Source organism: Felis catus, chromosome D4 (genome assembly GCF_018350175.1).
Source record: "Felis catus isolate Fca126 chromosome D4, F.catus_Fca126_mat1.0, whole genome shotgun sequence".
Taxonomy (NCBI): Eukaryota; Metazoa; Chordata; class Mammalia; order Carnivora; family Felidae; genus Felis; species Felis catus.
Window position 1 is genome coordinate 85,113,435 of NC_058380.1, and position 16,165 is coordinate 85,129,599.

The 16,165-nt window shown below is 51.5% G+C and overlaps 1 protein-coding gene across 11 annotated transcripts in view; it reads left to right on the forward strand.

Annotated features, from left to right (window-relative positions):
- MVB12B (multivesicular body subunit 12B) overlaps positions 1-16,165 on the forward strand; it is a 220,890-nt gene that overhangs the window by 142,025 nt on the left and 62,700 nt on the right. The window contains exon 8 of one of the 11 annotated variants that reach the window (XM_023242725.2): positions 6,655-6,852. The exons of the other annotated variants lie outside the window; for them this stretch is intronic. Coding sequence (XP_023098493.1) covers positions 6,655-6,755 — 101 coding nt within the window. The 3' untranslated portion in view covers positions 6,756-6,852. Of the gene's footprint in view, positions 1-6,654; positions 6,853-16,165 lie in introns of those variants that run through there. 11 annotated transcript variants of the gene reach the window in all.

Consider the following 16,165-nt stretch of genomic DNA (forward strand, 5'->3'; position numbering starts at 1 on the left):
GTCCACATCCCCACCAGCCTCCAGCCTGCACGGTAGCCACGCCCTTCCTGGCAGCCATCCCTGGTGACTCCTGTCCTCCTTGTGTGAGTGGCTCCAGCCTGCCTTTGTACCCAAGCGTAAGCACATCTCTCTCAAGTGCCCTCCGTATGCACATCAGCCGCCCCGAATCCCCTCCTGTGGGCAGGAGCCCCCTTCCAGAATTCCCTTACTCAGACTGGAACGTGGGACCAAGGCCCGCTCCGGCTTTCTCTCCCACTTAGTCACTTTGTTATAAAGGAATTGATTGCTGCTACTAGACTATTCTGTTTTTAAGAGTTCATCATGAAATACTGTCTAATTCACTTTTTTAAATTACTTCAAGAGCCTTACTCCAAAACTTTGCTCATTAGTGCCATTGAAAGCTTTCCCGTGTCCCCTGGTGATTCTCCAGGGACACGCACAAGAACACTAGACAGCATGGTGTAGAAAAGGCAGCAGGGACTTTGGAGACCCCCACCTTCCGGGTGGGCACCATCCCGGTCACCTGTCTGTGGCAGGCCCCTTGTCCCTCCTGCACACAGGGCTGCGAGGATCAACGATTCAGTCAGCAGCCACCGAGCAACTCCCGCGTGCCAGCCCAGCTCCAAGTCCGCTTGATAACGTCCACGGTGCCAGCAGAGAGCCTGGGGACGGTGGTCGGGGACCTAAAAAAGCACGGGGCCCCTCACCAGTTTGCTGTGACCTGCCACCAAAACCGTGCAGTACAAACCGTGGAAAGCAAAGTTGCTCTTTGGTGTGTTGAGGTGGGTCTCAGCAGAAGGCCCGGTGGCCACAGGTGCATGCGGTACAGGCGCTTCACAGGGCGATCCTGGGCCCCAGAGATCCGCAGGCCCTTTTGCTCTCGGCTGTCTGCCTGACAGACAGCACGGCCTCCCTGGTTTCCTGTCATTAGCGTGGTTTCTTTCGGATGACAGCGAATATGCCCACAGCACCTCCTTGCTAAGGCTCATTTCCAGAGGAAGACAGAAAGTCATTCTTCATGGTCAGAAGTAAGGACAGCCTATAATTTGGGCAAATTTAGCCACTTCCTACCTCTCCTGCCCGGAGAACGAGTATTTCTGAACCTGGAAGGCCTGGCCTGGTAGGCCCCGAGTCCCATGGGCAGCTGTTCTCAGGCTGGGATGACCGTTGAGTCATTACCCATAGTGAGAATGACTGGTTTCTGTCCTCTCTTGACCAGCCTTGCCTTGGAGGAGCAAGTACTGTGAGTGCCTGGTTTCGGGGAGAATAGTCTATCTTTATTGAGTTAAAATCGCCTTCATGTGTGAACTTGCTTAATCTATGCAACCACCCTGGGAGGCACGTGGGATTACTGTTAGATCCCCATTTTATAAGGGAGGAACCGAGGTTCAGAGAGGGTAAGTGAGTTTCCCAAGGCCACACAGTAAATCACAACAGTTCCACAGAATTCCGTCACAGCCTTTCATGCTCTGCTCTTAGCTTTCTTATTTCCTAGCCTGGATGCTCCATGGGGGAAGTGCTTGGCTTTATCGGTCTTTGCATCCCAGCTTCCTGATGTATAGGGTCAGAGTTGACTGAGGGCTCTGCAGTCAAGTTCATTTTGCGGTCTGGTCTCCGCTCCGGCCAACAGCCTGGGCCTGGGCCGTGGCAGCGGCTGCAGAGAGGCAGAGGCAGGAAGGCTCATTAGGTGCTGAGCACTGCCGGTTACCTGTGCCACGTGGGGCGTAGACGCGGGCCATCCCTGGTAAGGAAGACCTGGCTTCCACGAAGGCGGCAGGCAAATTCCGTTGCCTCTCATTAGGCAGCCGAACTGATGGCCGGCTGAGCCTGCAGATCTGTCCAGGGACTGGTGGACACTCCAGCTTGCTCCCAGAGCAGCCTGGGAAGCCAGCCCCCTTTGGGGTGGCACAGATGGCAAGCCCAAATGACAAAGTAAACTCCAATATGTCTTGGAGACACTGTCAGTCTGCAGCTTATTTGTCATGTCATGGCAGCCTTGTGGATCAAGGGCACCCTCCCTGCCCGCCCTGCTCCCTCCCCCGTGTGAGGATTATTTACAGGAAACTGATTTTTATAGGGTTGGGAGGGGGTGCGTGGTGACGGAGGGTTTCCAGAATGGACACAGGTCATTCTTTTGCCTTTGGGAAGTGAATGATGCTCATAGCAAACACCCAGCATTTAGAGTATCAGCCCCTATTCTGAGCACTTTACCTAAACTGTCTCTTCTGCCCTGACAGAAGAGGTGGGGGCGTCCTTAATCCCACTTACAGTTCCAGAAACCAAGGCACAGACAACTGAGTTCACTTACCGAAGTCACACAGCTTAGGTGGGTTGGCTCTGCACCTGCTCTTAACCTCCACGCTCGGTTCCCTCAGTTGTAGAAACAGAAATGGAGGCGTGAAAAGCTTCCTCCAAGAACACAGTGAAGATTCAGTGAGATACAGCCTGAGATGCCGTGGAGGGGGCTGGGGAGGCAGGGAGAGGAGACTGGTTTGGAAAGGTCCACCCTCTGGTGTACCTGTGGGTGGAGGAGTGGTCGGGACAGGCCGGGGGGCACTCATTGAGAGAGGGGTCCTGAGAGCCCCACCCACCCGCAGTCAGGAGCAGCCCCAGGAGACCAGAGCATAGCCCGGCTTGGAGAGGAGTGGATTCCGTGAAACCCCACAAGCAGCAGGAGTTCTAATGAGGGCGACAGAAGCAGAGGGAGCTCCGCAGTGGGGCTGCCTTCGTCTCGGCTTCCCGAGGGAGGAAGAGAGAGAACGTTCAGGGGCCTGGGCTGGGTGCCCAGGACACGTGTCCTTTGAAAGCATTTACTTATCTTTCTGATTTAGCTTTAAAGATGCCCCAGAACTCACCGCCTGCGGGCACAGGTAAGCAATGAAAAGCCAGGCAGAATACAAAGAGCAGATTAGGCGATCCGTGGGATCGAGCCCGAGCTGTTGGCAGAGTCTCTGTGTAAATTCCGTGTGGGTTGGTTTGATTGAGGACACCTGGGATGTCGCGAGCTCGGTGGCTATGAAAGTCGCACCGTTTCATTCCTCAGTCCCCCTTATGGGTTATGGGCAGGTCCTTTCCGAGCAGCCCCCTGTGGGGGGTGGGGGGGAGGCAGGGGGTCAACTTGTCCCAGCCTCGTTCAGACTTCGGAGGTGTCCGTGACCAGCAGAGGCACCTTCTTCTGCTCCGGTGCCTGCGAAGAGGGAAGACGTTCCTGGGTGCTGTGGAGGATCTTCCTTTTGTGTGCGTGCCGGCTTGCAGGTGTGCACACACACGCGCACCACACGCGTGTGCACATACGTGCACTTACAGCGGGCTTCCAACTAGAATTTGCATTGTGAAAACGCCGACCCAGCTTAGTGCCCAGAGTTGAGTGTAGGCCTCTCAGCGAGCCATTTATTAAACCCTGAGGCCCCACTTCCTGCCAGTCACTCTGCTTCATTCGGGGCCATAAAAGGCACAGGAGACAGGTCCTGCCCTTGGCCCAGGGCGCTCTCCTTCCGTGTACAAGGCCAGGACTCAGCTTCGGGTGTGCATAAGCCTGAAGGTCCTTGGAGTTGGCCTGAGAGCCAGGGAAGTGTGCTCCCCGCTAAAGCACAGTCTGTTTGGTGACTCGGGGGCAGCCAGCGTTAACAGATTCCACGGGGCCTCTGGCTTGTTGGTACAAGACATTGGTTCTCTTCTGAATGTTGCTGGAAATAACAGGGCAGCTGTCCAGCCTCTCTGTGCTGGGTTAACAGGTAGAAAGTGTTCCAACCGGCAGAGGAAGGGGACAGTTTTCAGAAGCTATGCCCAGGCCTTTGCCCTCAGACGTCTGTGTCTGTGAGAGGATGTGATTTGAGTTTGGTGAGTGTTTTGGCCGAAATCGCTCGAAAAGTAATTGGAATCTCTTAAGAAGGAGGAAAGGATGTTCAAGGGTAGTTGCTGATTGATACCAAAAACAAAGGAGCTGCGGGATGCTTAGCAACTTCCGGCTCTGCAACTTGTCATCTGGTTCTTTCTCTGGGACAAGTGGCCTGTCGTGGGGCGTGGGATGGTGACTCTCAGATCAGATGGTTTCATTTTAAAGTGCTGGACCCACATAACAGCTCTGCCCCTAAGACAAGCCCCTCACTCCCTTTGAGCTTCAGGTCAGTCTCTGTTAAGTGGGGATTGTAGGAAGGACTAATTAAGGCACTTGTAGTGCATCTTTTCTTCTCAGCTGTGAGATACACAAGGATGTCTTCTCTGCTCACACGGACTGGGAAGGAACTCTGTTTCCTACAGCGCTGGCCCTCTGGGTCCCTTGGTGCTTCATGGAAGAGGTAGTCAGTCACACAGGCTTGGCGTCTTCTCTGCTACGAGGCTCCTGTGGTTGCTTTCTATACACACATGCACACACGGCCTCCCTTTCCTTCTGGAACATCAACATTATCAACCTGGATGCCATCCAGGCCTGGGGTGAAGGCTTACCAGGACCGACAGGGCAGAGTGAGCGAGCGAGAGAGTGAAAACAAACATCTCAGGTCCCATTAGGGACCATCTGAGAAAGAAATGCAGTAACACAGAGGAAAGCTTCCGGAGACAGACACGTAGAACACATCCCCCTGAATCGGTATGACTTCCCACCCATTAGCACTTTCCTTTGGTCCCTTCAGTTGGAAACCATCTTTCTGTCCTGAAAAATAGCCTCTCTGCTTTTATTTCCAAACTTCAAAGATGACTTTTGAAATAAAGTTTTCCAGTAAAATTCCAAAGGTTTTACACATGTGTGAAAGGAGGGGTCTGGCTGTTAAAATGTGTTTCCTCTGCCCCGTGGTCCCCTTAACCACAAAAGCCCTGCAGCTGCCTCCACTTTGTTCTCTTAAATATTCTACCAGCTCGCCTCGCCACCCCGCAAGCAGGCCGCTTTGGTCTCTTCCCTTCAGCCCCTCCAAGTCTTATTCAGTAGAGCCTGGCAGGGCAAAATTGGCCTTTAGTCTCCCCGTCCCCCCCACCCCCACCCCGCCCCCGTCCCTCTGATCGCTGGAGGAGACCTTCCCTATTTGGGCACTGTTCACAGCTCTTCAGCTGGCCCCAGGAACTCCAGTCTCTAACTGGAGGCCACTGTGGCCCCAGGCTGGGCCAGTGGAATGCTGGGCCCTGGCCAAAAGAATTTCCCATTCCAGAGTAAAGATGAGTCTTCAGTGGCTGGCGGTGTGGCCGTGGTGGGTTTTCAACCTCTTCATGTCTTCCGTCCCACAAAAAAGCCCAACTGAATCATTGGAATGGGGGGCATTTTTGAACTTCGAGTGCACTGTGTTACGGCTCTGGGGTCATGGGTGATTCTAGAACAATAAACTTGGACAGGTCATCTTGAACGTCTCTTCCGAACACAATAATTAGACCATAAGTGTTTTTGTAGGATAATTCCCCACCGTATTCCCAAGTGCCCAAGTTTAAAAACCGCTCTTCACACAATTCTCCCACGAAATGTAGGAACATAAAAAGTGAAACATTTGGGTGAACTTTGAGAACTAATGATTCTGTAAATAAGAACTGACGTCATTTATAAAGTTATTTAAATAAATGTTGTCACTAAAATAAATTCCTCCGCATATGACATCACCATTAATAATAATTTTAACCGTGAGTTCTGTTTATGTAGAAAAGAATTGGGCCAGGACCCAAGGTTTTTCTAAGCAGGCTGTCAGTGTGCTTGGCCGAGGTTCCCATTTTTGCCCCTGCAAACCACCCCCACCCCGCCCCCCACCTCAGGATGTTCAAAACGTTGGCAGGAACCTGGCTGAATATAAAGACACCTTCAGAACCAGGAAGGAAACAGATCAGCTCTGTTCAGGCCACCTCGCCTCTGTCTGAGAAGGCTTTTTCTTTCAGCAGAGGCCAGTTTGCTCACCATTGATCACCAGTGCTGTCCAAACACCAGTCTTTAAAGCTGTGTTAGTGGTTGTTTCATCGGCAGCTTCCCTGCAGGCTGCTCCATCCAGAGTCCCCTCCCCCCCCTTCCTTCCTTCTTCCTTCCCTCCCTTCTTCCCTTCCTCCCTCCCTTCCGTCCTCCAGTCCTTCTTCCTTCCTTCCTTCCTTCCATACCTCAAGTGCAGGGGGCTCCCTCTCGGCCGTCCACACTCTCCCCTCGCCCCATCATTTTCTTCCTCCTTTCTCACGCCCTCTTCCGTTCCATCACCAGCACTGGCCTCCTTGGTGGAGTCCATTTTGAAGAGTAAGAAACCATCACCTCCAGAAGGTTCCCGCTTTTTCAGGAAAAAAGCAGAGAGCAGCCCAGCTGGGCTGAAATTCAGGTGTTGTGTGTCAGTTGGGCCTCCTTGCTGGCCGAACGCCCCACACCTGGAATCGCACTTTGTCCTTGAGCAAAATGACAAGGTAGGTCATGTCCTGATCTTCAGGATTTCCACCAACAGTGGGCACCACGAATGTTGTGTTCTCAAGTACAGGGGAGGGCCTGCTGCAGGGGTAAGGACGCAGCTCCCTCTGTGTGTGCCTTCTCTGTGTTTATCACACCTCAGATGGCCCCCTGGGGGTCTTCGTGAAAATAGAGAAGTGTCACGTCTCCTAGACGGTGGGGGGGGAGAAAGGTGTGCTGGAACAGCTCCCCTAGCTCCTGGCCATTTGGGATTTTACAAGCGGGGCATTTAAAGCCACCATGTGTTTTCTCAACCTTAGGTGAACATGAAGTCACAGTTTGGTGTTTGTCCAACAGCCTGGCCGGAATCAAGCTGAGAGCGCCAGTCAGCAGGCTAGCCCCTCTCTCCACCAAAAACTAAACGAGAAAAACAAGCCAAAAAAAGGTGTGCTTTCAAGGTGTTCCTGCCAGAGACAATTTGGAAACTCTTTCATAATAAAGACTGAGCAGACTATTAATGACACTTGTCCTCTGGACCCCCATACTCCCCCTCCCCCCCCCACCCACCAGCAGCCCTGAACATTCTCTCCCTGAGAGGCAGCCTTTGACTTTGGCATCAGGGGTCCCTTCCAGGCCTCTGCTGAAATGGTTTTTCCATTGACCCAGTAAATGATTACACAGCAGTCAGGAGGCCCATAGTCAACACCTGGCTCTGTTACAGGCCCACTGGGCTGCATAGAGCAGGCCCATAAACCTCTCTGAGCTCCGGTGTCGTCATGGCGACCGCGGAACAGGGTCAGCCTCTGGGGCACAGGGTAGAAACTAGGATAAAGGAGATAATGGGTGTGCGATCCAGAAGGGAAGTTACTCCACAGGTCTTCCAACTTGGGGAGTGTGAGTTCTCTCATTTCTAAGCTGCCCTCACTCCACACTGGCCGATAGCTTTGTCTACCTGCAGGGTTTCTGTTTCCCCTTCTGGTTTTTGGTTTGGGGTTTTTAAATTCATGTAATATTTCCCCTTTCCTGGGGCTTTAAAGTATTTTTAAGAACACGCCCCTGCTTTCCCGTTGAACCTTGCATTTCATAAGGTGCCCCCTAATTCCTGCCTGCATTGCTTCCTCCCCAGCAGCTGCAGTGGCTCTGAAAGCCTTGTGGTGGAGAAAGCACTTACGCATGTCTTTTTAAGCTGTTAGGTTCCACTGAAATGTATCCTTTCGTACTTTGTTCTGACCAAAGGGTCCTTTTGAAAAACTCAGGGCAGATTTTCAAGTGGCTGGAAGTCATTACCCAGGGAAGCCCAGAAAGGTTGAAGGATCCAGTACAAGTTAGAAATGGGTTCCTTAGCCTCAAAATATAAAGAGTTCATTTTGAGTTAGATAGAGAGAGGAAAAAAAGAAAGCCTTCTGTCTGGATTCCAGAAAAGACCATCATAAGCTAGTTGAAAATTACCTTTCTTTCCTACTGTTGAGGGTAAAAGCGATTCAAAACCCTGAGGACTCCAGGGGCACTTGGCTGGCTTGGTCAGTTGAGTGTCTGCCTTTGGCTCAGGTCATGATCTCGCCGTTCATGGGTTTGAGCCCTGTGTCAGGCTCTGTGCTGACAGCTCAGAGCCTGGAACCTGCTCAGTATTCTGTGTCTCCCTCTCTTTCTGCCCCTCCCCTGTTCATTCTCATTCTCTCTCTCTCTCTCTTAAAAATAAAAGACATGGAAGGGAGGGAGGGAGGGAGGGAGGAAGGAAGGAAGGAAGGAAGGAAGGAAGGAAGGAAGGAAGGAAGGAAGGAAGGAAGGAAAACCCTGAGGACTCCAGAAACTCACCGCAGATATAAAGATAGACCAACGACCTTTCTGGGTATCTTGCCCATGGAAGATCTGAACAAAGAGATACCTGTGGTTGGGTTACATAATACGTGATTAATAATCACTTAGTGGAGAGCCTGGTTGTGCTTTGGCATTGGTATTTCTTGACATCTTGTCTTAAATTATGTAGGAGTGTCAAGATCCTGACCTTCTAAGCTAGACGCTGCTGGCCTCCCTTTGGACTGGAAGCATGGCTCCCTTGCCTCTCACCGCCATGAGACAGGGTGACCCCCATTTGCCTCTCTGGGTTGTGATGTGGTCTAGCATAGTGCCTGGCTTTTGCCGAGTGACAGCAGTGACCAGTACTGCGGTACTTCCTGGCCCTGCCACAGTTAGTCCTTATGGGTAAACAGAGACCTGTTTGTGCATAAATCTTCAGGAAACTGTAGCCCTGAGACCCTCACGGAAGCACTCTCTGGCTCCAAGCACAGGCTGGGGCTTCTCATGGTGCCATTAAGCCAGAGTCTCGAGATTTGGGGCTAGGGATTTTTGCATTTTTCGGGAGCATCCCAGGTCATTCTGACACATTTGGAAGTCTGAGGACCTGTGGTTTGGAGAGAGAGGATGTGTCTTCTGGAATGTGGGGGCCAGCTTTGAAGACACCATCTATATTTTTATTTATTTATTTTAAATATTACTTACTGTTGACCTGGTTTCCATACAATACCCAGTGCTCATCCCAACAAGTGCCCTCCTCAGTGCCCATCACCCACTTTCCCCTCTTCCCCACCCCCCATCAGCTCTCAGTTTGTTCTCAGTATCCAAGAATCTCTTATGGCTTGCCTCCATCCCTCTCTGTAACTTTTTTCCTCCCTTCCCTTCCCCTATGGTCTTCTGTTAAGTTTCTCAAGATCCGCATATGAGTGAAAACATATGGTATCTTTCTCTTATTTCACTTAGCATAATACCCTCCAGTTCCATCCACATTGCTGCAAATGGCTGGATTTCATTCTTTCTCATTGCCAAGTAGTATTCCATTGTATATATAAACCACATCTTCTTTGTCCATTCATCAGTTGATGGACATTTAGGCTCTTTTCCATAATTTGGCTATTGTTGACAGTGCTGCTATAAACATTGGGGTACGTGTGCCCCTATGCATCAGCACTCCTGTATCCCTTGGGTAAATTCCTAGTAGTGCTATTTCTGGGTCGTAAGTTAATTATATTTTTAATTTTTTGAGGAACCTCCACACTTTTCCAGAGCGACTGCACCAGTTTGCATTCCCACTGACAGTGCAAGAGGGTTCCCGTTTCTCCACATCCTCCCCAGCATCTATAGTCTCCTGATTTGTTCATTTTAGCCACTCTGACCGGTGTGAGGTGGTATCTCAGTGTTGTTTTGATTTGTATTTCCCTGATGAGGAGTGACGTTGAGCATCTTTTCATGTGTCTGTTGGCCATCTGGATGTCTTCTTTGGAAAAGTGTCTATTCATGTCTTCTGCCCATTTCTTCACTGGATTATTTGTTTTTCGGGGGTAGAGTTTGGTGAGTTCCTTATAAGGGTTTTGGATACTAGCCCTTTATCCAATATGTCATTTGCAAGTATCTTTTCCCATCCCGTCGGTTGCCTTTTAGTTTTGTTGATTGTTTCCTTTGCAGTGCAGAAGCTTTTTATCTTGATGAGGTCCCAATAGTTCATTTTTGCTTTTAATTCCCTTGCCTTTGGAGATGTGTTGAGTAAGAAATTGCTGCGGCTGAGGTCAAAAAGGTTTTTTCCTTTCTCCTCAAAGGTTTTGATGCTTTCCTGTCTCACATTCAGGTGGAGACACCGTCTTCAAAGTGCCAACAAAGGCCACGCTTACCAGTGCCTGCCTTACCCCCCTCGCTTGTCTGGACTGGCCCCTCTCCCACAGGGGCACCATCTCCAGAGACGTGAATGCTCTCCAGAGAGAGGGCTCCTGTGCTCAGGGCTTGTTTTCCGTGGGCTGGCTCCCCAGGTGGAGGTGCCCTGCCTGAGAAGCAGGGTCTCCTGCCATTTGTGTTACCTGTCTGGACTTTCCACTTGGGGGCTCCTATTTGAAACCACTATGTTTTTTTTTTCCTGCCTGTGGCATCTACAGTGTCATATACCCGTCTCAGCTGCTCTAGAGGATGCCTGCCAGTCTCTCTGAGAGGCCCCAGCAGTCCCCCAAACGAATCTGCCACCGCACGGTCTCTAACCCTGGCACGCCCCCACCTCGCTGTGTGTGCTCTCAGTGGCTCTGTTCACACCTCCCTGAGGGGGCAAAGTGAGGCTGTGCTCCTGCAAGTGCTCCCTGCACATGAGGCAGGTCCTGGGTGGAGGCAGCCTGGGGCCTCGGGCGACCAGGGCTTCAGCTCCCACTTTGCTGGAAATGTCCCCGTGGAAGTCGTGAGCGCTTGGGCCCCAGTGTCTCCACCTGGAAACGGAAGGCATTCCAGAGAATAGGCACCAAACTAAACCTCTGGCTTGGACCTTCCCGGGTCCTTGGATTTGTTTATCAAATCTCAACGCACCCCATCTCAACGCAGACCACGTTGATAGTTGTGCCAGTTAGTAGGAGATTAGAGTGACGCGGAGCAGCCGATGTCAGGGCCAGAGGGGCGGGCATCCCCCGTGTCCAGGACTGTGGTCCAGAGAGGATCGAGAGGCTCTGTGGTGTCGTGGGAGGGAGGCAGCTCCTCGGTTCAATTCTGCTTCTGCGTCTTGCTGCCGTGTGCTCCTGGCAGGTTGCCTCAGTGCCCTTAGCCGGAGCGTCCTGTGTAAAATTGGAGGGGGCTGGGGGTGACGAGAATGAGTAACAACAATACATAACTCAGGATTGTCATGAGAAATCCATCAAGACACAGAAAGCCCCTAGACCAGGGCCTGGCACAGAGTAGGAGTTCAACTAACTGTGAGCCGCCACCACCGCCCCCCTCTTTGGGATTTAAAGTACTGATGACAGGTGCAGGAGGGGATAGGGGACAAGTCCCTACTGTCCCAGGCCCCGGGATCAGACATCCAGGTGGGTGGTAGAGCTTTTCACTGGGATCCGGGAAACAGAAGCAGGAAGCTTGTAAGGGGAGAGAGATCCACTCTTTCTTCTCTGTTGGGGGGGGGGGGGGATGCGGCAGGAACAATGCCTCACTGCCTGTTGTGTTGCGTCCCCAGCGGACGCGCCAATGCACGTGGCCGGCAGAGAGTCCCCCGCGATTCCGCCCGCTGGCTGGTTCGGGGCTCATCAGGGACTGCGTCTATTGTCTTCCAATCACACTGCCACGGAGTAGTTTGCATAAAGTCCCAAGTTTGTAATTAAAACAATTGAGAAACAATTTTCGCTATATAAAAAAAAAAAAAGCTGAACAGGAAGTGTCTTTTAAGCAGATGTTGTGCTGTGAGCCATGTAGAAATATTATTTTATCATCAACCCAAAACGGTTATCTCAAGACTTGAAAACTAAGGGAACATCTTTTCTACTAACCCAGCGTTTTTTAGCGCCCAATATCATTTCACATTTAAAGGTGACAGCAATATCTTTAACGTTTTTCTATTGGATTAATAACATTTAATGTTCAAAGCAATAAAGTGAAATGTTTTCGTGAGGGTGCTTTAGATCGCTAGTGGAAAATTCAAGTGGGGAAAAAAATTTTTTTTAAAAAGACCACACACACAAAGTAATAGACGTCGAGAGCCATAAACTGGAAAGGGAGCCCGGGCATGGAGGTGGTTTCGAGGAGCTTGTGGGTGTGTGAGGCTGGGGTCCCCGCCGGCCGGGCGCCAGGAGGGGCTCCGTGCTCTTGGCAGTGAGCGCTGGGAGCCCTCGCCCCGTCCCCCAGCCATTCATCTCCACCCAGCAGCGGAATATGACAATGTTAGCATTTTTCATTTCCCTGACGTTACCATTAATAAAGCGATGATCCAAAAGGGGCTTTGCTGAGTCTGTTCTTTATGCTACCATCACTCACGACTAGATAATTTCACACAGGATCGTTTTAAAATTAAATGACGATAAAAACGCTCTGCTGTTCTGTGTTCACCAGTTCATAGAAGTCTATCAAGTCATTAATGTGTCATGACAAACTGCTCGATGGATACAAGAGTAATTAATTATTTGAATAAATAACAAGTTGAACTTGGGGCTTTGAACCACAATGACATACGCATCCCATTAAGGGCGTCTTGGAACCTTTTCAGGGCACTGGTATGAAGAGTTAAAATGCAGGCCAGGGTCTCGGAAATGATGAAAAACAACTTCGTAAACACAGGGTAATATTTTACAAGGAGAAAGCCAAAATGTCACATTTCAGCGCCCACATGTTGTTCGGCGTTAAAAGTTCTCTGGCAGCGGCCATCTCAGGATCCCGCTTGATCAGTGATGATTTCAGAGAACAATTACACAGATTTTCATAATCACCATTAATCTCTGCATATTTTTCAAGATAATTACAGCAATTATTATTGAGATTTCTCTTTTATATGCCCATTGTGGAAAGGAACAAGTGCTTATTACACCGGATAGTTCAAAGGACCCTGGATTAAAATTCTTTGTCATCTCTGCGCTCGCTGTTTCAACCCGTGTTGCCTCTGAAAGTTCATCAGCTCTAGAAATTAGAGTCCTATTAGCAGGCTCTATTATTAAATCTCAAGGCTGAGCTTGGGTCGTGGTTAGAGTGGATGGTTGAATTGTTCGCTCGTGGGGCTGCTGGGTTCGGTTGGAATTACTGTCAGGTGGCAGGAGACGTCTGTGACAGGTGTAGTCAGAGACGGGTGGCAGCCTTATACCTATTTCCGTGATAGACTTACAAAGTGAACTAACAACCAATATTTAGAGAATACATTTTTGTGACATGCCCTTTAAAGGTTAATATTAAATCTGAGATCTGGGTAATTTATGGCATTGTACTTCACAGACACGCCAGGTTTAACGGAAGGGAGCACACTCCCTGGGATTTCCACGTCAAGGTGGGTGTCCGCGCAGGCATCGTTTCTCAGAACTTCCTCTTCAGATCACCGCTGTCCAGAGAGCCCGTCCGCAGGACGGGAGTTTGTGGAAGGTGATAAACTGCTTTCAAGAGAAGCCGTTTCCTGGGGCGAAGTTTCTCGAAAACGATGCTGTTTGGAAACGCACCGCGTTGTAGATCCAGTGTGCGCGCTCCTGCGCCCCATCCCAGCCACGGGCATTCATTTCTAGTCTCCTGTCATTCCATGCCCTGCCGTGGGGGCCGGCGGAGCCTGCCCACCTCCACCAGATGGTAGAGGTCTAGCTACGTGAGGCGGACGACGGCCAGGCCTTGGCTGCTGAACTGGGAAGTTCAGGATTTGAGCTTTCTGTTGAGGGAGAAAAATGCAAGACCTAAAAGTGCCCCTTTTTTCCCTTCCAGCTAAGTTCTGGCCTGGTCTGAATGCACGCAAGCAGCGCGGTCTTGTGTAAGTTCAAGTTGGGTTTAGACTGCCGTCAGGCTCTGCGTGGAGGTCCCGTTTTATTGGGCCCGTCCCTGTCTGCCACTGTGCCTGGTCTCGGAACCACCCAGCAGCTTAGGGAGGCTGAAGCCTGGAGCCGCTCAGGCAGCCTCTCCCACGGTGGCTGCGCCTCGGGGCCCTCGTCCCAGAGTCTCTCCTTCCCTGGGGGATGCCCAGGCCCTGGGGAATTTGATCCCGCTAATCAAGGTCAGAAGAGCTCGGTGCGGTGGTACCAAAATGCCACATTTTGCACCATTTCTCTTTAACCTATGGGCAAGCTCTTTTCAAATCTTAAATAAAATGTCTAATGGGGTCCTACCTGTCCTCTTTGGGGGATATTCGAGCCCACTATCCTGTTGATAAAGTGCGTGGGCGCTCAGACCATTAAAAGCTTACCTACGAAGTGGAATCATGACATCGGAGAACGAACGGCAGAGGCGAGTCTATCTGTCTTGGCTGTAAGAGTGTCCCCGGGGAGAGTGCCCCGAAGATGCCGCGGGCGGTGGCTCCCAGACCTCTTCCACCTCCACACGCCTGCCACCCGCTCTCTCCCCTTCTGGATTACAGTCCGCTTCCATTGGTAGGTCACGTTTTCATTTCTTGGAGGAGGACATCCCCGCCTCATCCTTCGCACAGCGGGAAGGCGGCGGACTTGGAGCGAGCATCCCCGTTCCTGTCCCAGCCCTGCCATTCACCAGCTGTGTGGCCCTGATAAGTCCCTTCCCTTCCGCGTTCCAGGTCGCTTTGGCAGGGTGGGCATGGCAACACCTCACAGGGCCATCCGGAGGTTTAAACGGGGCTGTGTGCGATGCCCTGGCCCACTCCTCTGCCCCCCGGGTGGGCACACCTGGGGCAGCGCTCTCCAGAGAGCGGTGGGTCCGGAGCGGCTCCAGACGTACGGAAACCTGGGACACCTTCTCTCCTTGCTCTTTGGTTCCAGCAAAGGGAAGAGGAGGCATCTGACCAGAACCCGTTACAGGGCTTTGTGAGTAGAATCTGGTCGAGGGCTGGAGAAGTCAGCAAGAAACCAGCTGTTACCTCCAGGGGGTTGAGAACTGCATCTTCTGGGGCTTCAACCCGGTCTCAAATCACCGATACGTATTTAATATGATGCTTCTGTGAGACGGAGGAATGTCCAGCTAGGAGGGATTTTAGACTTCATCTAGCCCAGGGCTGCACCTCAGACTCACCTGGGAGCGTTGAAAACCTGCTACCCGGGGCCCACAGCTCAGAGCGAGCAAATCAGAACCTCATGGGGGAGGAACAGCAGGTGGCATTTTTTTTTTTAAGTCGCAGATGAGCACCGGCTGAGACATGTGGCCTAGCCCGTTCACTCTCCGATGAGGACACCGAGATGTGACCGCCACGCACGTGGGCCTCCTCACTACAAGGCTGGTTTTCTTTCCACTGTCACTGCGTCAACAGACGCTGTCCCCCTCTCAGGGCATCCCGTCAGGAGGTTTGCGATGTTGGCATGACCCAGCTGGGATCCGCTGCCTATGGTGCTGTTCGCCGGGTTTCTTTACTGTAAAATTAGCGTGTTTCCTTTTGTGGCGGATGTGTAATTAGTGGGAACTATTTGGGGGCTACGTGAATAGCTCCCTCCTCATCAGATTATCCACCGATTTTTGTAACTCCGTCATTCCTTCGATAGGAGCTGGCGTTTTATTGTAAGGAAGAGCTTCCCCTCATCCCCAGTTTGTGCGTGTTGGGTGTGCACTGGTGCGTTCTTATTCATTGTCATCATTACTTTGACACTCAAATTGTTCCGACTGGCCAGCGGGAGCCCCTTCCCACTGGCTCCCGGATCCTTCTGCGGACTTCCCGTGATTCTTTGAGGATGCCTTTCTTCCTGGTACAACAGCATGTCCCGGACTTGTCCCTTCCCCGCCTCCCTTCCATCAGCCACTTCTCCACAAAGAGCCCCTGTTTCTTCTGGAGGAGAACACTAGAACCCAAAATCTGGGCACTAGGTGTGGCTCACGGCTCCTGGGCTGTCAGAGGATAGAGATATACCTACAGTTGTGTATGTTGGGAGTGCGTGTGCATGCATCTAAGTGCACAAGTGTATAAACACATATGTAACTGTGTATGTTTATGTATCTATATCTACTTCTTAACATCAAGCTTATGCTGTCACCTCCGGATTTGATCCAGCACCATTCTAACCCCCTGGCCGATTTATCTTCCTCAGCCAGAGCATCCGATGTCAGCAGTCCTCAGTCCCCTGTCGTGGGCCTGCCCTCTTCCCACCGTGTGTTTTTCCCAGAATGTCTCATCTTCTCTCGTGCCTCAGTCACCAGCAGGCTGGAACCCCCCAGTCCTCCCCAACCCTCACTTCTGTATTTCCATCTGGGCGGTCCTTACCGACCAGTGTTGCATCTCGCTCATGACGTCCCAACCACGTTCACCAGTTTCTCTCTTGGGTTGTCTTGCAAGCCTCTCAAACCCAATACAGCCAAAAGGGCCCCCACCAGCTTACCCTGCACTCCTCTCCCGGTCCCCCGGCCCCCTATTCTCCCGATGGCCAAGCCGGAATCTCGGGGTCACCCTCGCCTCCTCCCCCTGCT